General features: G+C 43.0%; 1 protein-coding gene across 4 annotated transcripts in view; it reads right to left on the minus strand.

The window, feature by feature from the left end:
• The window catches only part of EYA3 (EYA transcriptional coactivator and phosphatase 3), a 76,443-nt gene that overhangs the window by 10,743 nt on the left and 43,572 nt on the right, over positions 1-22,128 (minus strand). For 3 of the 4 annotated variants that reach the window (XR_012996946.1, XM_076357620.1, XM_076357619.1), the window contains exons 4-11: positions 20,662-20,741; positions 17,902-17,968; positions 16,966-17,108; positions 11,397-11,534; positions 6,679-6,761; positions 5,000-5,183; positions 1,980-2,119; positions 25-108 (exon numbers count right to left, since the gene is read on the minus strand). Coding sequence is in view for 3 of the 4 variants with exons in the window: in XM_076357620.1 (XP_076213735.1) it covers positions 25-108; positions 1,980-2,119; positions 5,000-5,183; positions 6,679-6,761; positions 11,397-11,534; positions 16,966-17,108; positions 17,902-17,968; positions 20,662-20,741 (919 nt within the window). In the remaining variant the exon portion in view is untranslated. The remainder of the gene's footprint in view (positions 1-24; positions 109-1,979; positions 2,120-4,999; positions 5,184-6,678; positions 6,762-11,396; positions 11,535-16,965; positions 17,109-17,901; positions 17,969-20,661; positions 20,742-22,128) is intronic. The other variant, XM_076357621.1, reaches the window with a different exon arrangement.

Below are 22,128 nucleotides of genomic sequence, written 5' to 3' on the forward strand. Positions count from 1 at the left end.
CTTCCACAGAAAAGACAACATTACCTTGCCATATTTTTGAGCATAAGACCCTGTGAGAAGTGAATGGAAGATTATGATGGTCTCATCCAGGTCCCAGAGAAACACTCGCTGTGTAGAGAATAAAAGCAGGTTAGAGTTGAGATATTCCAAGCACTGAGCTACAATAAAGGAGCAAGTTTTAGCGTTAATTTTGTGGCTAGTTGCAGTATGCTTTTAACAGGTATGAACAACAGTATTCATCTTACAGGCTGGACACATTATCAATTAAACTCTTTCAGTTTAGTGCGGTGAAGTTTATATACCACTACACTGCAACTAGATGCTCAGAGTAAGGCTCTCCTGGTCAAAGTATTTCAAAAGCTTCTCTTGCTTTTACAGTTATAAAAGCAAAAACGTAGAGTGCTAATGAACTTTAGAGCCCTACTAGGGTAGAAGTTTACTGTCTGTGATCTGGAAAGCACCAGGTAAATGACCTTGGTGTTTATCAGAGACACCTTTGTTATGATAAACAAGGGGGATTGGCTGCCACGAGGAATAGCAGAGTTTCAGTACAGAAGGACTTTGATAAACTTGAGAACTGGGCCAACAGGAACTAGAAGAAGTTCAGTAACTGCAGATTCTGCATGTGGGGTAGAATAACCCCTCGTATTGGTCCAGGCTGGAAGGAGCTGGAGGGTACAGTGGACACCAGGTGCAGTTATGAGCCAGCAGCGCTCTCTCCCTGTGGATAAGATGAACTGCCTGCTGGAGAATACTAAGTGTGCCTAGCTGACAGAAGGAAAGTGCTGTCTCACCTTACTTGGCACTGGGAAAGTAACCCCAGATTGCATCCCCAGTTCCAGGGGTATGTGAGGAAACTAGAGAGCAGCAGGCAAAAGGCTGTCAAGATGGTCAGCAGCCTAAAGGAGAGGCTGAGGGAGATGTGATGGTTTATCTTGACAAAGAGGAGACTGAGGGTGATCTAGTAGCAGACCACAACTAATTGAAAAGGAACTGCAAATATGATGGAGGCTAATTCTTCTCAGTAGTGGCAGGCAGAAAATTGCCATGGAAAAAGAAGGGGAAAGTTGCAGCTTGGGAGATTCCAGTTGGAGATAGACAACCTTCTTCCCCAGGTGGACGTGGTACAGATCATTAGACAGGTATAGGATCCCTAACCTTGGAGGTTCTCAAGACTCAGCTAGAGTGAGACATGGTTCTAGTGCTGGAGACAGCCCTTCTCTGAGCAGGAGGCTGTATTACAGACACCCAGATGTCTCCTCCATTGACACCACTATGATTCCAAGACACGTTTAAGTGATGCTTGTCAAGGACCACTGAAGAACTCATTTGGGCCAGTTCTCAGATAACATGGGTCATGGGAATTTCCCAAATTATCTCTCAGTACAGGAAAGACATGGATCTCTTGGAGCTGGTCCAGAGGAGGGCCACAAAAACGATCAGAGGGATGGAACACTTCTCCTGTGAGGAAAGGCTGAGAGAGTTGGGGTTGTTCAGCCTGGAGAAGAGAAGGCTCCGGGGAGACCTTATTGCGGCCTTTCGATACTTAAAGGGGGCTTATAAGAAAGATGGAGACAGACTTTTTAGTAGGCCCTGTAGCAATAGGACAAGGGGGAATGGTTTTAAACTAAAAGACGGTAGATTCAGACTAGATGTAAGGAAGAAATTTTTTACGATGAGGGTGGTGAAACACTAGCACAGGTTGCCCAGAGAGGTGGTGGATGCCCCATCCCTGGAAACATTCAAGGTCAAGTTGGACGGGGCTCTGAGCAACCTGATCTGTTGAAGATGTCCCTGCCCACAGCAGGGGGGTTGGACTAGATGATCCATTTCAACCCAAACGATTCTATGACTCTAATGATCCCCTTCCATTCCCATGGAGATAGGACAAAAGAAAGAGAGGAGGACTACACACTAGGTGGACTACACCACCACACTATTCTGCAATGCTACCTGTAGAAAACAAGATTACTACTTACCTCCAGTTCACTGTCCTGTGAGGAGGAGGTATCTGCTTTCCTCTTCCCCCTGTTCTTCCCAGGGATATTTTTTCTTGCCTGCTCATCTAACTCTTTACTCGCTGTTGCTCTTGATAATGAAGGACTTGTGGATGCATCTCCTAGAAGAATGAAATCACACAGCTCTCACCCCTCTCATGTCTCAAAACGAACACCAACATAAAGCTTATAGCATTTGGCCACAAACCTCCTTTGCAAAAGGTAAGATGTTATCTTGCTTTATTGATACAGTAGTAGTTGAACCCTTATTAGAACATAAAACATGATTTCTTTGTCCCATCATTTCAAAACAGCTCTGTCTCCTCAATTCAGTCCACCAGGACTGAGCTACCGCAACTACAAAGCCAAAGACAGAGCACCTTCCATCCTAAGGCCTGTAACCCCTCAGATGTCTCACTACCCTGGAACTGCTTTATTACTCAATTGTTTCTTTTAATACTTCTTGAGAGATCACCAGAAACCCTTAGTCTGGAATAAGTGTACAAAGGAAAGTATTTCACGATGCCTCTCCCTCCCAGAAAGGAAAGTATTTCACGATGCCTCTCCCTCCCAGACTTCCTGGACTAGTCAAATGCCTTTTGTGTCAAGCAACACTATACAACACATGCTGTTTCCACCTCCGCATACACTACTCACTCCTGTGCCACTGTAAGCCTTTGACTAACAGTTAAACAATAGTCAGTGCACAGAGTTATCTGGAGTGTGTTAATCACACACAAATCCACAGTGTGCTAACTGTAAAACAGACATACTTAGACTACAGCTCCATTGGCCTATCCAAGGATTAGTAAAGAATAACAGGGATGATCTCGGCCCCGGAGACACAGACTTGGCCAAGCACCATGGCCATGACTGACAGGGATACATTATGGAGCCTATTCTGCTACTGGTAAGAACACCCCTCCCAGGGAAAGAGTAAAGCACCACCACAAAAAATATTAAAAAAAAATCAATGCTTTGATGTGCAGAATATTACAACCATGATGGGAGATACTCTCTGAATCCTTTATTAACAGTTCAGGCAGAAGAGTTAACATCCCAGATGTCTGCCTACCTAGTTCCGAAATAGGACCAGAACTGTAGCGGGAAGGCAGAGAGCACAGGGGACTTGAAAGAGCTTGAATTCAGTCTGGGTTTTGAGGACGAGACATTGCAATTCCTATGAAAATTCATGCAAAATGGTGAACTCGGAGAATTCCTGAGCTAAGAAAATGGCACTGAAAACATTAAGAACCGGGCCATTCCCTGGCCAGTGCCTTGAAATAACAGGTCAATTCCTTAGGATTTCAACATCAAATAGGAATGAATTCTCATGGGTAAATCTGCTGCTGCTCACCCCAACTAGAGGGCAACTGCTTCCTGAAAGAGGGAAAGTGCTTGAAGCACCATGCTTCTTGATTTACAACATCACAGCGTGGTATGTGTCATCCCCTGTCTGTAGCATCCCATAAGGTAAAGGTGGAACTTCACTGAGTTCAAGACTATCAATTTGTATGCTTTGCTCACTGGCAGCCACCCATCCCCGCTTTCAGGTTGCTTGAATGAGTTTGAGGACTTGGCAGAGCTCAGGTACTGATGGACTTGGGGAAGATGGAGAAGGCAAAGTGCTGCAAAGGCAGTCACTCACCACCTCCCACAAGCAGGCTGATGCCCAGCCAATCTCCAAGCAAGAGCCACCTTGAAGCTAACCCCCCCCCCTTCTTCCTCTACTTCAGTTTTTATTGCTGAACATGACATTATATGGTATGGGATATCCCTTTGGTCAGCTCAGGTCAGATGTCCCAGCTGTGTCACCTTCCAGGTTCTTGTCCACCCCAAGCCTGCTTGCTGGGGGGTGTGTGGAGGGGAGAAAGCCTTGACACTGTACAGGCATTGTTCAGCAGTAGTCAAAACACTGGTGTGTTATCAACACTGCTTTAGCCACAAATCCAAAACACAGCACCAGCCGAGCTGCTATGAAGAAAGTTAGCTCCATCCTGGCCAGACCGAGGGCACCAACAAAAATGAATGGAATCTGTATTTTTTTTCCAGCCTACCAATCTGCAACAGGCAGCAGATTTCAATTTAAAACTGTTTGACAACACAGGAAGAATCTCATAACTCTTTGCGTAAGACACAAGAAGAAGCACTAAGTCTTTGCTCTTGTCCTTGTTAAGCTCAGGAAACTGTTTTTGGTGAGGAAATTTTAGTCAACACCACACGGTTGGTACATGACACAGCATTAGTGGAAAAGGCCAGCAAAAGATGTGATTTCTCTAGAATAGTCAACTGAACCTTTTCAATCCACTTCCTACATCTCTTACCAGCTAAAATCTTCTCCCCCTGACAAGTGCCAGGTAACTTAATGCTACATACAAAGCACAGCAGAACAGCTGTCATTTCAAAAATGGTCTACATGATGAAGCAGAAGAAAGGAAAATATGTACTTCTGGGAACATCAGAGACCAACTCATCGAGAGGTGACAGCTGAACTACAGCTCTTGAAAATGCATGAGCAGTCCCAGAGGACTCCCATAACTGGGACTGGCAGCTATGTCGTGGCTGTCAGGTAATCTGAATACCTGGCTGCGGGAGGGAAAGAGCTAGCATGAGCTATTGAGACTGGCCATCATCAACTGCCCTGTAGCCCAAGTGAACACCCAGCCCTGACACATGACAGAATCAATGATCCCCAAGGAGCTGCTGTTGGCAACTCTTCAAGTCACCCCTGGAATTCCCTCTCCCTACGGCATTCAGAGCATGTGGTAGGTGTCTCCTGAATCTCAGCAGTATAAGACTTCCAATACGTAAGTTTGGCTGGCCCACCATAATACTCTGCACACCAGTGAGACCAGTCTGACAATGGAAGGCAAATGTCCTGTCCAGGCCAGCACGCAAAGGTGCTGCAATTACCTTTTGGAAAAAAGTTTTCCCCCTGTCTGCACACTGTACTGTTTATCACAGGCATTTTGCAGCCACCCTGTTAAAGATCCAACCATTACCGGAGGAATGTCTCTGCACCGGCCGCGTAGCCACCATGGCGTTTGGTTTTTCGGTTGGATACGTAGTTGTTGCTAATGCAGTACTCTCCGTGTTGCTGTCTGCTGGTGTTACAACTCCAAAGCCAGAACTCGGGTAACACGTCTGGTACTGACTTTGGCCAAGGATCGTGTACGTAGGATATTCCTGTTAGAAGAAAGGATCGGTTATGATAGGACACTTCTTTCAGAAAACACTCTATATTAAGATGACTTTTACGCTAGAATATGCCTGTCAAAGAGAAATCCCAGCTAGAGCACAGTCTGACTTTATGCTATTTCTTTCTGCATATGTAAGACATCCCAAAAAAGGGTTGAGAGATCTGACTTCCCAACGGCCCCCGCACAGGCAGGTTCTGCAGACAGGAGGCCAGCAATCACAGGGCCACTCCTCTGCCTCCAGTTTCTTCAAAAATTAGTTAATTATGCATGATGTGACAGTAACAGGGGAGTATCGAGTGGATGCCACGGCATCAGTCAACACTGTCTGTGTTCTGGAATTTGTGGTTTTGTCTTGCGTTTTGCCTTCTGATACCAGATGTACTGACAGCGACAGAAAGTGGTCTTGGCACTGGCTGAGGCTGCAATCCTGGCCACAGCTACAGGATAAACTGCCTTTACTCATGTCCTGACTTCAGCAAGCAATTATTTTGCATGCTGTGATGAAAGGTATCCATTTATGAAGACTATTTACTCATTTAGGAGGAGATCACTGAGCACCTGAAGCTGTGCTTGAGGATTTAAATTTCTGCTACTGATAGTAAAGAAAGCAGCCACCCCAAAAGTCACGTCACACTCTTCAGGCACACTGTGCACTCCCGATTCCCTCAAAGAGCAACCTGGATTTGTGAACCAGGTACCTTGGTCTGCACTACTGAAAGAAAGTATTTTTTTCCCCTTACAACTCCAAGCAAGTTTATGTTAACGAAAGAACCTTAAAAAGCAACAGCATAAGCATACAAGGATTTTTGTGCATCCATTGCATTTTCCACACTTCCTATATTCTCTTTCTGCAAAGTTGTGACATTGAAGGGTTCCTTTGTATATCTAAATATTCAGAATGGCAGTTAACCGCTGACGGTGCTATGTACTACCCAGAGCAGGTCACAGTCAGGGGGAAGGGCTCTGTGCCACTTGCAGGGCTTTCTGACTTTGTTTTAGTCTAGCACCATCAGAATGCATCTCCTACTTCACTGGGTTTTTTTGTTTGTTTTGTTTGTGTACAACCTATTTTCCTTTTCTTGCTGAGGAAGAACAAAGGCATTCAAAAAACATCCACCTATAATCCTCCCTGTAGGTTTGGTTCTCAAAATAGTTCTATTGTTTCTTCTCTACTGTCTCTCTTGCAGAGATCTCAGTACCCTGTTTAAGATTCACCACACAATCTGCAGATAAGGAAACAGCTTTGAACAGATGAAGTGAGTTTGTGGCGAAGGCCAAAGGGAAAAGCGTCATGGTCAAAGAGACAGCAAGAGTAATTTTGCTGACTCTGAGTTACATACTGAGCCCTATAATGCTAGTACCCATTGTGCTCCATTTGCAGTGATGCAAATATTTGGCCTTCCTTTGTTAAGTTTTGAGTAACATGTTAAACAAAGGTGAAGGAGATGCTGCACATAAATAGAACAAGGAAGAAGTTTTACCTGTGAGATGCTGGCTACTGCTGATGTGGAAATATTGACAACAGTTGAGGATGTAGAGACTGGACTGGCATTGGTAGTTGATGCTGTAAAATTAAGAATTACTGCATTAAATGCTTCTAGAAAAGCACAAGACACAGGAACAATCCAAGTTGCGAAATAAGTACTTACTAGCCTTATGTGCAAGTCTTTGTGCTTCCAGAGGCACTCTGCTTGTAACAGCCAAAAAAGAGTTGGGGTGTATTTTGAAACCAGTTACATTTCAGCTGGGCTTACAGGGAAGGAGACCTAGCATATCTTTAAAAACAGTACTTTCAAATGTTTCAGAAACCTTTTCCCTCCATGCCTGCTAAGCAACTGGAGTATAATTAAAATGGTTTCACATCTTTACTAAAAGTTTTGAGAAGACAACAATTACATTCCAATGTTCAGTTACTAGCAGTTGAAAATTAATCAGAATAAATCAATAAAATGGATATAAATGTGTTTAAATCAGTTCTAATAAAAAATTCTCTCTGCATTGGACTTAGCATATTTAGTCTAATTAGATCAAAAAAATTAAGGAAATACTAAAATATTTCAGATAGTATAAAAAGGGTGCTTCCTACTGGAGAAAGTGAACGTATCTCCCCATATCCCTGTGAGACTACAACTGGTTTTTGGATGAGACTTTCTGAAATAATTTGTCAACAGCTTGTAAGACAAATTATTAGAGACATGTAGTTGTTAGTATGAATTTTAAGATGTTTAATAGCCTTCATGTCACTGCATTCAGTTCTTCCAAAACACAGAAGAGGCTGCTAGAGTACCTTCTGGGAACACCAGTCATTTAGCAGATTTTGTGGTTTTACAGCCACAACACCACTCCATTAAACATTACTCCACACGGGGTTTTGGGACCCTCAAGGATTAGTGAAAACAAATAATGAAATCAGCATGAACAAAATCAGGATGTGCTAAACCAGGTGCCACCAAAAAATATTTTCTTTTGCTAAACCTTCTTTCTCTGCACACAAAAACCCCCAAAAATCACTTTTAGATGCTTATGAAAAGACTTGCAGAAATCCACAGTATCAACTACTTTACCATCACTCTGAGAAAAGCCCTCACTTTCTGTAAATAACACCCCTGCAGAATTCACCCCAAGACTGAAGAACTCAAGCTTCTGAAGGCTTCAGTCTTTCTACCCCAGAGAAACAGACCCCACCATGAACTCTTAATCGGTGTATGTTGTGTTATGGCAAGCACATATACTACCTGGTGAACAGCTCCTGGAAAGAGGAATGGATCCAAAATATGCCTCAAAAAAGATTAAAAACAAAAGAAATATATCTTAAAAGAGGTGCAGAAATACACAGTATTTACAAGAGGTGAGAAATGTGAAGGGTGGCATCTCTGCGGAAGCAGAAATGAAGGTAAGTAATTAGCCCCTGGGAATCCCCTCACAGATAGGAGCAGCAGTGTTCAAAAAAAGATGGGGAGAGAATTTTGCGGGGAGACATTTAGAAAAAGGAAAAAAGGCTGCACTGAACAGCAATAATGGTAATGAAGATACTCAAGTACCTACAGTAGCTATGCAGCTACTAGAAGCACAGCTGTGAGAGTAAGGTACCTGTCACAGATACTCCTCACAAGCAACTGCTAGAGAACAGGGGTTAGTTTCCAAATAAAACTCTTTCCAACTATACGTGTTACGGAAACGATGAAGGCTGTTATTACCTCAAGAAAATGTCACTTCCTAGGGCACTGCGAAGAGCAGCTCTCCAGAAGAGATCCTCGCTAACACGGAACAAACCTGCCATGAAGCCAGAGGAGATGAACTATCTAGAAGACAGATCATTCTACCACCTCTCTCAAGATTATCACGGAGCGCAAACAGAAAGCGATTCTCATCTGTAGTGCTCTGAAGAAGCTGCTTCTCCACTGACATAGATAACAGAAGTTAAGAAATCATAGAAAAAAGATTCCAAGTGCTGAGATTCTCGTAAAAACACAGATTCCCTCATATGAACTTCATTGTTTATCTTAACTCTGGTCTCCTTCCAACTTTTATTTTTTAATTACCCTTTATCTATACAGTGTTACACATCAGATCTTCACAAACAGCTCCCACTACATAGATTAACCAATTCTTTCTGCACCGTGGGTCAGTTCCGTTTACCTGTGAATGGGCCAAAAACATGCAAAAATGTTTGGCATGGATGTGCCAAAAGGAACCACTTCATGGTCTCAGGTTTAAAAGACCAGCAAACACAAGTACTGCCTTGAAGCTGTCGTGACTCTTTTTCTCTTCTCCTCTTTCTCCCTCACTTCCAGACCTCAACCTCAGACCTTATATCCCTACCTCCCCTGCCTTATTCATCCCATTCAGTTTTGCTTCAGTCATTTTCAAAGATGTTTCAACCTGCTTCATGTGCTGGGAAGGGAAATTGCAATTAATGCATTTTACGTTTCACTTGGCTGCTTTGCTCTCACAGGGAAGGAAGAGGTGAGGCAAGAAGCAGCCATTCCTCCCACGTTGCTCCCAGTGCTTCCAAGAGCCTCTGCAACACACCACCATGGCCATAGCTCAGGTGAGTACGAAAAGTAAAATTCTTAGTCACTAAATGCATCTGACCATTTACCAGGGTTCAAACATCACAATACTTCAGTCCAGCATCTGCAGACTAAACCATATCCACGCACTGAAATACACCTCTGGTGGGACAGCAGCATCATACAACTGTGTATCACCCTACTATTTTGATTGGAGAGAACAGACAGATTTTCAAGAGGTTACTAATAAAGCAACTTTGCCCATCCTTCCAGCTCCTGCTCCACCACCTCCTGTGCACCAGCCCAAGTACTGAGCTGATCCCTCAGCGGGCTGCTTGCTAACTTGATGAAAAGGAAACATAGAAAATCCAAAAAAGGAAGAGTTTCCTGCCAGTTTGCAAGAAGTTTTTCAGAAAAGTGATAGCATTTACACAATTCAGGTGACTTTTTCACACTTTCAAAGAGCAGCCTGAAGGGAAACTCTCCTCAAATCACACGTTCTCACAGCAGCGTGGATCAAATGTTTTAAAATCCTTCTGCGGAGCGAGGCCTGACGGCGGCTCCGTCACCTCACCGATCCCCAGGGATTCACATGCTCGCTGTGGTACATCACTGGCAAACCTGCCAGGGGTCATGTTATACAGAACCATTTCTGACCCTTGGCAATTAAAGCTGGTGCTATAAAACATTATAATTCATTCTGCTGGTGGGAGTACCTGGAGGAGAGTTATGTTTGAAGGAAGGCAGTATTTCCAGTGTTGTATTGCTCATGTTATGAATGTGAAAAGTAAATTAAGGATAAACGTTACGCTGGGCCATTTACTGTCACAATGACACAAGCTGAGCAAGTACCATGACACACCGCATGGCCTTCCTATCAGTGAAAGATATGCTAAAACCCACTTATTGCTCATTTTAAGAATTATTCCCCTTTACCTGGCACTCATTAGACCACATCTGGATACGGCATTCATTTTGGGACCTCAAGCACACGAAACATCTTCATAAAACTCAGCGAGTCTGGCAAAGAGCCACCAAAACAGTCAGGGAGCTGGAGCATGTGCCCTGCGAGGGGCAGCTGGGAGGAGTGGGACTGTCCAGCCTGGAGAAGAGATGGCTTTGGGGGCCCTGACAGAAGCCGGCTGGTACCTGCATGGACGTTATCAAGAAGACAGAGCCAGGCTCTTTTTGCAGGTGCACAGCAGGAGAAGAAGAGAAATGGTCACAATGTGGAAGAGGGGATGCTCTGAGTGACAAAAGAAAAAAAGGTTCATCATGATGGCAGCCAGGCACTGGATTTGGCAAGATCTCCATCCTCAGAGGTTTCTGAGACCCAACTAGATAAAGCCCTGAGCAACCTAGTTCTGAATTCAGTGTCAGCTCTTCTTTGAGCAGGAGGCTGAACTAAAGGTCTCCTGAAATCCCTGAATTACTCTATGAAAATATCACACAAGAAATAGATTAAGAATTCCTGAAATGCTTTTTAAAAACTAGAGAGAAAGAGACAAATTTTCACAATTCACCACGCAAACATAAATGGCAAAAATCCTGCCTAGTAAAAAATTTGCACATATTTGCCATACACAGCAATATTCCATTATTCAGCTAACTGGCACATTTACTCCAAATAATTGCTTTGGAAGCTGGTGAAATTCAGCACCTGGCTTCTTAGATGTGGTACTTCCAGTAATTGGAAGATTTGTAGGCTAGTTCTATACTGAGAAATTCACTTTCTAGCAGATCTACCAAGCTGGGGTGTGTGTGTGGGGGGGTGTGTGTGTGTAATATATGAGCCATCTACCTCCAGAATTAAAAAAAAAAAAAAAAAAAATCCAATGTCAGTCAGCGTATTTCCTGACATTAAGCTAAAGACCACCAACAAAGAGCTTGAGCTGCAAGAGCATTCCCAGTAAAGGCATGCAAGAATACAACATTTAGTCTCCTCTCCCCTTCCCATTTGCTCTTCACCCTGTTAAGTCCATCAGCATGGCACCAACAAGCCAGCCTGGTGCATACAGAGGTATGTAGCAAATACAAAACCAAACACAAACACACGCACAAAGAGAAAAGAGACAAAGCATAAAGAAGCATGCACAAACCAAGAACAAACGTGCAAGCCTCTCTATTTGTGGTATCTGGACTCAATTAGGTGGAGAGAGATGCAGATAAAAACCATGCCAAGTTACCTTCAATGGAATAAGAATAATGTGCTGGGCTGGGCTGGCTTGTGGTTAACCCTGTAGTGCAGGTAAGAACACTGTGCTGACTTGTAGATGGAGTCTGAATTAAACCACTTTCAGGTTTCATACCTGGCCACAGTGCACCTGAATCAGATAAATTGGACCAGTTACAAACAAATATGCTGGGACCAAACAGCATGCTGCTACCTCAGATTAAGATTTCTGCTTGTCACAAAAGCAAGTAACAAATCACACATGGAAAATGTTTAATTTCTGCAATAGTAAGTGCTGACTGCCAGGTTGTGCATGGATTAGAGCTGCTGACAAAACTGGCTGAAAAAGAGAAAATTAAAAGCACCAACAAGACCAATTTCCAAAGCTTTCAACTACAAATCTGTTAGTGTCACAGTAAGATTCACTGCCACATCGGTGTAAAGGAACTGCTAATCCCTCTGATGCTTGGGCTAAGTGGCACAGCACTGCAAATGACCTCAGCTATTACATAGCGAGGCTGAAGTTGGTATGTATTAAGGTCAAGGTCAACGCTTCCACTACTTCACTGGGCTTTGGGTTGAATATTTTAAAACAAGCCACAAGTCAGTAATTTTCATAGACTGACAACAGCGAACATAGAGCTCAAAAAAAAAGGGGAAAAAAATCTAAATGTTTCTTCTGGATTTCCTGCCATTCTGGAAAGCATTTGTAACACTAGGCAAAGCACAGAGACAGCAAAGTGACTGTAATTCATTCACTGTAAGCAGTGTGGCTTCAGCTCAGGTGCCATGTTAAGGTCTAGTCTACTGCACTGACAGTGGTGAAAACAGCATCCGACTGAAGTAGCTCAGCTCAGGCCTGGTTCTTCAGGGCTCTTTGGGCTTTTGTTTAAGTGTTTCCAGACCTACAGCCAAATTCAAAGGCATTTCTTGCTGGCCCTGGTTAGAAACCAGGAACTGGTTGAGAGGACCTACTTAAAAACAAGCAGGAGTGTGCAAAGCAGAGGGACAAAGGATGTTTGGAGCTAGACACAAAGTTCAGGGCCAGAAGAAAGACCATCCTCCTTCTTAAACCCCCCCAAAACAGTACCAAGGCTGCAAAAGCCACCTGCAGCCTTTCACCTGCTCTAGCAGGACGAGCCACGGGCTACAAGCTCCAAGTCTCTTACCCAGAAGACACGGGAGAGTCTATACAGCTGGACAAGAGCAGCAACTCCAAGAGCTCGCTCCATGCTGCAGCTTTGTCAGAATTAAATTCTGCAATGGCTCTTTGTCAGAATTAAATTCTGCAACGGCTCTTTGATTTGTTTACATACCTGATCTCAAACTGTCACCTATGAGTCAAATTAAGTCATTCACCTATCTGTACAGCCACACCAGGGTTTTGATTCTTCCACTCTCAAGTTGCGTCTTTGTTACTGTTTCAAACCTCGAGAACCATGATAATTAGCAAACAAAAGGGAAAGACTGATTTAGGAAAGACTGTAGTTATATTGCAGAAACTCCAGAATAAAACGTATGGGAAACAGATACTCTAAGGAGAGTGGGAGTAGCTGTATTTGTTTAGTCTGGAAAGGGAGTGCCACAACCTTCAAATAGGTGAGTAGTTTTTAGAGGGGACAGTAACCAACAGTTCCTTACAGTGCAAGATAGACGGACAAGGAGCAGACAGCAACATAATGAGACGGTCACAGGACACACAGAAGTGCCTAATAACCGTGACAATGAAACAAAAACCAACTCTGAATGCTGTAGGGTAATTATCACATGAGGAGTGTAACACTAGGTCAGACAGACATCAGAGGTGTTCGCAGAGTTGGCTGGATGCGAGTGCAGGAGCTGACTCCGGTCGTGTGTCAAGGCATCTTTCAGCCTCTGCTTTCCATGACTGTCTCTTTGTCATCTCCCAGTATAGACATGTTTGACTTGCCATACAGCAAGGCACACTCTTGGCCTGGTGGCACACGTCCCTTCCCTCTTGCTCTGCAAGGCAGCATTTATAAGCTAGCACAGCCTTGAGGATGACAGAGAGGAAGCCAGGCGAAGGGGAACGAGACCCCTCCACGTCCATCAGCAGCACCGCAGCTGGGGCAGAAGAACGTCACAGGACACATCTAAGTACGTGGAAAGGCCCCACACAGGACGGTCCATCACTTGTAGGTTTTTCTTGAGTTAATGTAAACCATCACATCCACGGTGTTTCTAACACCAACTTAAAGCCACACATATGCAGCTTGTATGTCACTACTCTTATTTTAATGCTTCTTTAATAAAGTCCCTCCAGACCACAAGTATGTCCCATGTAGAACAATGCACTAAACACCATCAAAAAAGTATTACAGCACAAGGGGAGGTGACAAGCTGGCAAGAGCATAGGTCATCTCTTCTCTGAAAGCAGCATCCTGACCTGAGTGATCTCAAGACTACACTTGTGTTTGTCAGTTTACTTGAATTTCATACTTAAAATATATCTGCTTTGTTCCAGTTAGATAATCCATGATGCCTTCTTTTTGGCATAGAAACAAATACACAGTAGAAAGTCATGCAAACCTCTGGAACAGGCCCTTTGATGCTGGTAAAACATCTGACCAAGCTGGCCAAGTCCTCACCTGCTCAACGGAGATTCTGTGAGCAGAAACAATTTGTAGAATTTCCTCTGCACTGTGCATGTGCAGTCCTCTACCCTCCACCTGTCCATCATACCACGCAAGGTCAGTATGATCGAGCAGGTGCCACTCCAGTATGATTTCCATTACTGGAAATATGACTTTTAACATCTTCCTGACACTTAAATTCAGACTAAAAATTCAGGTATTTAATAATAGACCTCAAAATCCATACCAAGACATTTCAGTAACTGATCCCAAAAGCTCCTATGAAGTTAACAGAAAATGCTGATCTCTTGCCTACGTCTTTAGAATAATTTCTACTGTTACATTCAGAGTGTAACACTGAAGCAGCTAACTACCCCCAAATTCCAGAGCCTTTGGATTAATAAAAACCAAATGCACACCCCCCCCCAAATACAGCCACCACCACTACCACCACCAAAACATCACACACACAAAACACTACCAAAAACCCCTACATCCTCCCTCCCCCCAAAAAATTTAGAGATAAGTCTAAAACACCTTTTTAAACATCTTGGCCTAACACTTCAAGGGAGCATTCCACATACTTACACTTATTTGCCTTTAAAAAAAAACCCACAACACAGTAAAATACCTAAGAACATACAAAGCAGTATGTTTACTGTTCACAACAAACCATCAATACACACCAAATAAATGAAGTAAAGAAAACCACCAGCCACTGTTCAGATATAGCAAAAACCAGTGCAACAAGGCACTGAAACCAAAGTGCAGGCACCCAGGGAAGAGAAGTATGTTCCAGCAACCCTAACGTGGGGTTGGGCACGGTTTGTAGGTAACAGACTGTCGTGACAACACGCAACACTACAACCAGACAAAAAGACAAGGAGCAGAGTGTTTAGAAAGATAGCAGACAAACTGCACTGGCAACTGATGACTTGGGTATGGACACAGCATCAGACTTCTCCACACTGGTTCAGCTTTCCAGGGAAAAGCTCTCCTGGAGGAATGAAGGGAGCTCAGAAAACACAACAGGCAGAGACCTTCGACTCCCCAGGACACGTAACACAGAGTCAACTAGGTCCTCGCTCACTAGAAATCCTGAAAGCACCGTCATGCCAGGTGGTGGGGAGGGTTGGTTGTTTTTAAAAATCTCTGAAACGACGGTCATACTTGAACCTTACTGGCAGGGGCTGAGCGAGAAATGCAGAAGCAGCAAATACCAACAGCCACCCAAATGACCCTATTGTCCTGAAAAGCCTTGAGTTGCTAATAAAACAGCCCTGAGTTGCTAATAAAACAGCCCAACATGGACACCCTGCAAAGCTCCCACTTCATGGTATTCAAGTGATCAGTCAGAACAATGTATCTTAGCATTAAATACAGGGCAAATGAGATTTGGGAGATACTGTTTGATCAAACCCTTGCGTCCCAATTACTACAAAACCATCATTTTCTTCCTAAGGATCCCTCAACCACAAGAAAACTCCTTTTCATGAATCCCAGGTGTATATATATGAAAAAGAAAAGAAAGGTATGTAGATACGTTTTACATATTGACCTTTCTCATAAAGATAACAATTTGTGCCATATTACTTTAAACAATTAGTAATGTAACTTATGTCTAATAAAACTGAGCCTAGTTGTATCATCTTTTCTACACCACCTTTCAAAAATACCACGACAAATCAATTGTTTTGTAATTTATATAAAAGTCCTTGCTCTGTCAGCAGCTAACAAAAGCCATAAATGTTGCTGGTTTTATTCAAAGACATCTAGTTCTTCAGCTAAGGAGAAATTCATGCTTTTACACTTGAAGATATTAAGGTTTTAGCACTACAGATAAATCTGCAAGAGGGTCTGTTCACTTAGTTATGCAGCATGACCACAAGCCCCTGAGACAGACGCTTCATGGCTATCTCACAGCTGCACAGCTCACTGACAGCACACGTGGTGCTCCCCCAGGTGACCTGCATGGAAGGGTGATGCCCTCCCCTCTCATTAGAGCTAGGTGCTAAGGGGCAAAACAGCCTCCGCCACCATACACTACTGAAAGCTGGCAACAATATATAATATTTACATATGAAACCAAGCAGGGCAACATCAAAAATGAAAAGAGAAGTTAAAATGTTAATTTTTAACAATCAGTCAAAAAATTTCATACATGCAGGGGACAGTCAATCGTGTGTTTTTTTCCCCAGTGCCTGACACTTTAATATACAAGGAAAGACCAGGCAGCTCCTTTCACTAGCTAACCCACCCAGAAGTTAGATGTTTCTGTCTGCACTACTCATCCTCAACTCCTTTTATACATCATGGAGAAAGATGACCATTATCTTCTAAAACAGCCCAACACCCCAGAGGTGCATCTCTCCCTCCATGCACTATAGAAGCAGCACAGGGTGAATAGCTCAAACCCTGTCATCGAGCTTTAGCTGCTCAGTTATGACAGGACTCTTATCCTTCAATCATTTGCAAAAACTGGAATGGCTAATAGAGGGCTCAAGTATTAGAGCAACTTAAGCAAGCTTATTTGCCTAGTAAACTTAGAGACATTTTAGCATGAAATCTACATTTGGTGTAAGACAATATAACAAAAACGTCTTAATCCTGGCCAGCAAAAAGGAAAGGAAAAATACAGCAGAGATGCTGTAGTAGGGGTTCTTGTCTGATTTCACTGACAAGGAAACTGCACAAACACAGCTATACCACAACTGGAGAAAATTATGATCCCAAACTAATAACCATCTGGCAAGCTTCATGGGGAGACATCCAAATTAATGGCCAGGAAAACAGCTTTGTAAGAAATAATATTTTATAATATGAAGTCCCATCAGTACTGCAGATACCGATCTACAATTTAAGTTAGGCATGTGCTCTCCTACAAACTCTTCTCTCCAACACATCTGGTTAAGCTTAACATTGGCTTTTTAATGAGACATAAGACAATAATTGCAGGCACTGAGAAGTCTTTGAAAAGTTACTTCTTACCGAAAGGAGGTAGTCCATAGGTTTGGGTGGTCTGGGGGTAGATGGTGTAGGGCTGAGACTGCTGTAGTGCTTGGTACTGAGTCTGACCAGGGTAAGGGCTCATTGTTTCCGATACAGGTACAGAAAGGATATGTGCATATGGCCTTATTAAAAAGAACGAACAAAAGCAAAAAAGAACTATTTACATTATGCATCTTTCAGCCTCCAAACCAGAAGACACATAAAAAAATTGCTTTAGGAAGAAGAAACAAAACACATTGACATGTGCTCTTAGTGTAATACCCACTTGTGTTTCCCAATATGACAGGCTCTTGGTTTTATATACGCTGCCTGTTTCTTGCAGTGACTCTCTCCTCCATGGTGCCAGAGCACCAGTGCTTATTCCAGGACTGAGATGGCAGGGTGAGTGGGGAAGAACAAACTCCCCGTTCCAACAGGCACGAGCAATTAGTTTCACTTATCATGCCTCACAACACCAAAACCTAAAGCTAATACAGTATAGTAGTACATGTCAAAACTACTGGAACACACAAAGAAACTACACAAAAGCAGGCATGGGGGATTATAAGGTCTACTATGCTGCAATGGGAAGAACTATTAAGATCCCCAAACGTTGTAAATGACCAGAAAATCCTATATTCCCCTTATATTCATTTATGTCCAGTTTGTTTATTCCTCAAATATTATGGGCATTATTCAACAAGACTATTGTGTTGTTAATTACTTGAAGCAGCTCATTTATCCTTGTGATCATAAGAAAACAGCCACTGAAGCCAAAGGGTGACTTCTATCAGCTTCAGTGTCCACAGCAATGAGTATCTGTTGCCAGAAGATATGAAAGTGTGATTTACAGCATTACAGAAATGCATAAAGATGCAAAGGTATCTTCAGAAAGAAGTAAGAGCTACAGAATTTAGTAACAATTGTTCGACTTACTTTGCAGAATACATTTGTGAGGTATAATCATTTGATGACCTTGGGATATAATCAGTGCATGTCATAACTGGAAAAAAAATGGTTTGTATAATTACACAGGCGATTTCAAAACCCAACAAATAATGACAATTAAATATCAGCATGCACAGTATAGTTTAACCAAGACATAGGATTTACAAAGGTTTTTTAGTGCCTTGAGTATCGGTTTCAAAGCAAATTCTCAAAACGTGCACTGTTAAAACAGCACAAAAAATGGTTTTCTTGCCAGTTCACAGCAGGTAGATGATTCAGTCAATACTACTTCTCCTTTTGTAACGGTGCTCTTTCTCTTTACCAGCTGGTACCGTCATCTTTTGCAATTCTCATGATAAAACTTTGATTTCAGCCCTGCCCAAAATCTTGCATATGCCAAAGGGTCTTCATCTGCGCCAAGCTTAACATTTCTTTTCTGTGTCCTGGAGCAGAGACCAAAGCAGATGCTTGTTTTGCCAAGCTTTCCTCTTCCCCTTCCCTTTTCTACATACTCTACCCAGAGCACAGCTCCAGGAATCTGTCTTTCCTTTAAAAAGGAGAGACTCCAGGTCAACAAACTTAATCCCACACATCAAGTGACAACTGCGGAGTTGCAGTGCACAAGGGTCAGAGTCCAAATTCAGATGACTTCTAAAGAAATTTGGCAGTTACATTTAACAGGATGTTTTCATTTTTCTGCTTGAATAAATCCGCAGCAATTGCACTCTAAAACTGGTAAGAAAGAGTCACTCAGACCGCAAATCCAAGGAGGAAATGTTCAAAATCTTCTCACTTAGCACTGCCTATGGCTCTAGTATACCCCATACGTGACAGTTCTTAAATACAGCATTCTGGGTTGGGGTGGAGAATGGGGCTTGAGCTGGTATGTCTTAACCCAAGAGCCATTAAAAAACCCCCTTGGATTCAGATGAGCCGACCTGATAAATACTCAGCTGTCCATCAAACTAGGAAAGCAAGGATGTGCTGGATCCCTGGCACAGAATTGGTACTGTACAGCCCCTCTGGCACATGCCACCCCCGTAGTACAGTATGCTGCAGTCATCTCCAAGCTAGATGACTTTTGTGACTGTAAATCTGCACAGTACCTGGGTTTACCAGTTCAGATCTACAAGCACCATACCCAAATTCTTAGCAAACACAGCTGTGCAGCTGTGGATCCAGCTTATTCATCTGAAGCCAGTTTGGAAGCAGGCAAAGCACCCAGGTTCCAGCCTTGCCTAGGAGGGGATCCAGGCTAACAGTGTATCTCCTGTATGGGTGCAGGGGCCTGGATCCGCCATCACTAGCATGGCAGACGACTGCACTTTCCCTCTGCCTTCTGGAGTGAGACTCAAGTAACAGCCTTCAAAAAGAAATATGGTCACGGACGGCAACATACTTTGCCTTGGGATTTGCTCCAGATGCCGGTGATGTGCTCCAACAAGTCGGGCTTTCCCTATCTGGAACAGTCCTACAACATTATTGCTCTTACATCATCATATAGTTAATTCTCTTATCAGTTGCATCCACTAAGGGGAGCAAGCTAGTTTGCACAGGCAACTCTAACTGTAACATTTGCATTCTGCTACCTAAACAACCTCCTCTTAATGTAATCTGAGCATAAGTGGCTGAGAAATACAAAGCATCAGCCACACCTCTGAACCTTCTGAATGCTCCATGAATCACCTCCTTCTGGTCCTCAGTGTTTGCCTTCACTCATGGTGTGAAGCCATGTAGCATAAGGATGCAACAGGAAACGCAAACTGGGAACTTTTGGACCTAAAGGTTTTCATTGAACACTTGTCAGATATTCTCACATCCCTCATGCAAAAATGTCTTTTTTTTTTTCATTTAAAGAATGTCAATATTCATCTGAATAGTAATGTAGTAATGGTATTTCTAGAATTCTTATTTTTAAAATAGCATATAAAGAATCAGGTAATGGTGTAAAAAAGAAAAAAAACCCACAATACTACTGCATGCAACTTCTGGAATTTGTAAATGACTTATCCAGTTAGGCAGCAGATTTTGCAGCCAAAAACCTCTGGTAACTCCTGCAACTGCAACATCACAGCACATTGATTAAAATAGTAAAGATGCAATCAGTTAGCAATGGAAAGTTACAAGTTACATATTTTCAATCAAGTTGAGCTGATTTACACTCATGCGTAAGTATGGGCAGTCAAAGGTATTCTGCACAGGAATCCTACTTTCGTAATAACCTCCAGCCCTCTTTTTCCAGAAGAAAGGATACATTCCACCTCTCACTTACTATGCAATCTTTTTATTTTCTGCCTCAGTTTCCCCTCCATCTATTTCATACGGAATTTCTGCAGACATTCAATTCAGAGTCTAAGATTAAGTGTACAGCATATTATTACAAAAGACCCAACCAGCTGTGTAAAGATAATGACTTATAAAAATAACATCTTTTACAATAGGCATTATTGATCAACTCAATCCCTTCCCTCAAGAAAAATCATGTATAAGGCGGATAAGACATAGCAGTACCCAGCAGCAAGTTGGGGGGCAGTGACACAAAAATATTTGTTAGAAAGAGGTATTTGCTTACCATCCGGCATTAACGCTTTGTAAGCACCACAGCAAACTTTCACTTTACAACTGATAGTGAGGACAGGCTAAGGATTACAAGGAAGAGACAAAGCTTGTGCTTGATGAAGCAAAGTAATGAGACCAGTGGAAGAAAAGAGGAAAGACAATGGGAGCAGAACTCCAGAGGATACTTACTCTCACTGGACATGGGAAGGTTTGAAGCAAGGCTTGAAGATTCAGGTTTCTGATCGCTGACTTCTGCGTTGCTCACATGACTGCCAGGACAAACAAAGGTTAATCATTAGCATTATGAACTCTTAAATTAACATCCTTGGGCATCATAACCCCTGGATTCAACCTTCCTAACCAAGGCAAACTGACTCTTAACAGAAACTAGCTCTGCACTCTTTGATATTTCACACAGAGATCCCAAGAGAGAGATCTGCAGCTCTAATTAGACATTAAACTGTCATCACCTCCAGCACATTTACTCACCAACTGGTCTCTCAAGATAAGGCTGTAGCTCCACTGACAGCTCAGCAGACCTAGCTGCCTGAAGCAGAAAGTATGAACTTCTTTCCTGCCGCCTGGGCACGGCCTCCTGCCCCCTGCATCAGCTCAGGCACCCATCAGGCTCTCCGTGAGAGTTTAATTTGCTCATCCAGCACAAAAACTGTGCAGTTATTTTTGCTGGGATACTGAATAGACTGAGCTCATGGAGGGATCCAGCAAGCACCATGCTTGGTGCACACCTGAGCTACAAGCAGAACTCCCCCTCTCAGCAGCAATAAGCAGTTATACTGGCTCCTTCACCTTGTACTATGGCAGCCTGAGAATATCAGAATAACACACAGATGCCTCTAAAGCCAACAAGGCAATCATAAAAGGAAAAAGCAGTTTCATTAAGAAATTATCTGTACTTCCTACTCTACATATGAACAAAGCAAACGTTGACATGTAACTGAAACGGTGCATGAGAAATCCAAAATAATCTAGTAATCTGCGAACATTTCTTAAGTACAGAAGTGACACCCAGTTCAAGGATGCTTCAACACTGGTCTTCAGGGACAAACCCAGCAGTGAGGCAACCTCCCGTGGACACAGGAGTCTGTGACAGCAGGGCCACAACATACCACTCACGTGGCATTTACTTGGCTCCTGCAGGCTGGGGGGAAGGAGAAGCCAAGGAATGTGTGATATCAACCAGCAGTGCCCTGGTAGCTCCATCCACCCCTGGACTGCTTCTTCTGGCTGTGACAGAGCTCCTTGCTCCAGGATGGGTTGGAGATAATCCCTTGGGACAGGAGGTACAGCTTTCCTGGGACAGGGTAAGGGGGGAGTTGGCTAGTGAGTGCCATGGGTTTGGTTATAAGGCAAGTGAGTTTCCTTCCTTTGGCTGGTGAGAGGGAGTGTAGCTTAACCAAAATGCATAATCTGGCTTTTTCCCCCTGAAAACCTTTATGAGCAAAATCCTTGGAAATCTTTCTCAATATTAGTAGCTGAACAGACTTCCATAATAAAGCATGAGTTTTGCAAGAAAATAACATATTTCTACACAGACTCAGGGTATTTCTCTACTATGACTCTTGGTGGAAAAAAATGCTGTGATTCTGGGGCACAGTCAATGTGCAGCTGTTAAATGGCATGCAGTTTGCAAGCAGG

Source organism: Aptenodytes patagonicus, chromosome 21, assembly GCF_965638725.1.
Source record: "Aptenodytes patagonicus chromosome 21, bAptPat1.pri.cur, whole genome shotgun sequence".
Lineage (NCBI taxonomy): Eukaryota > Metazoa > Chordata > Aves > Sphenisciformes > Spheniscidae > Aptenodytes > Aptenodytes patagonicus.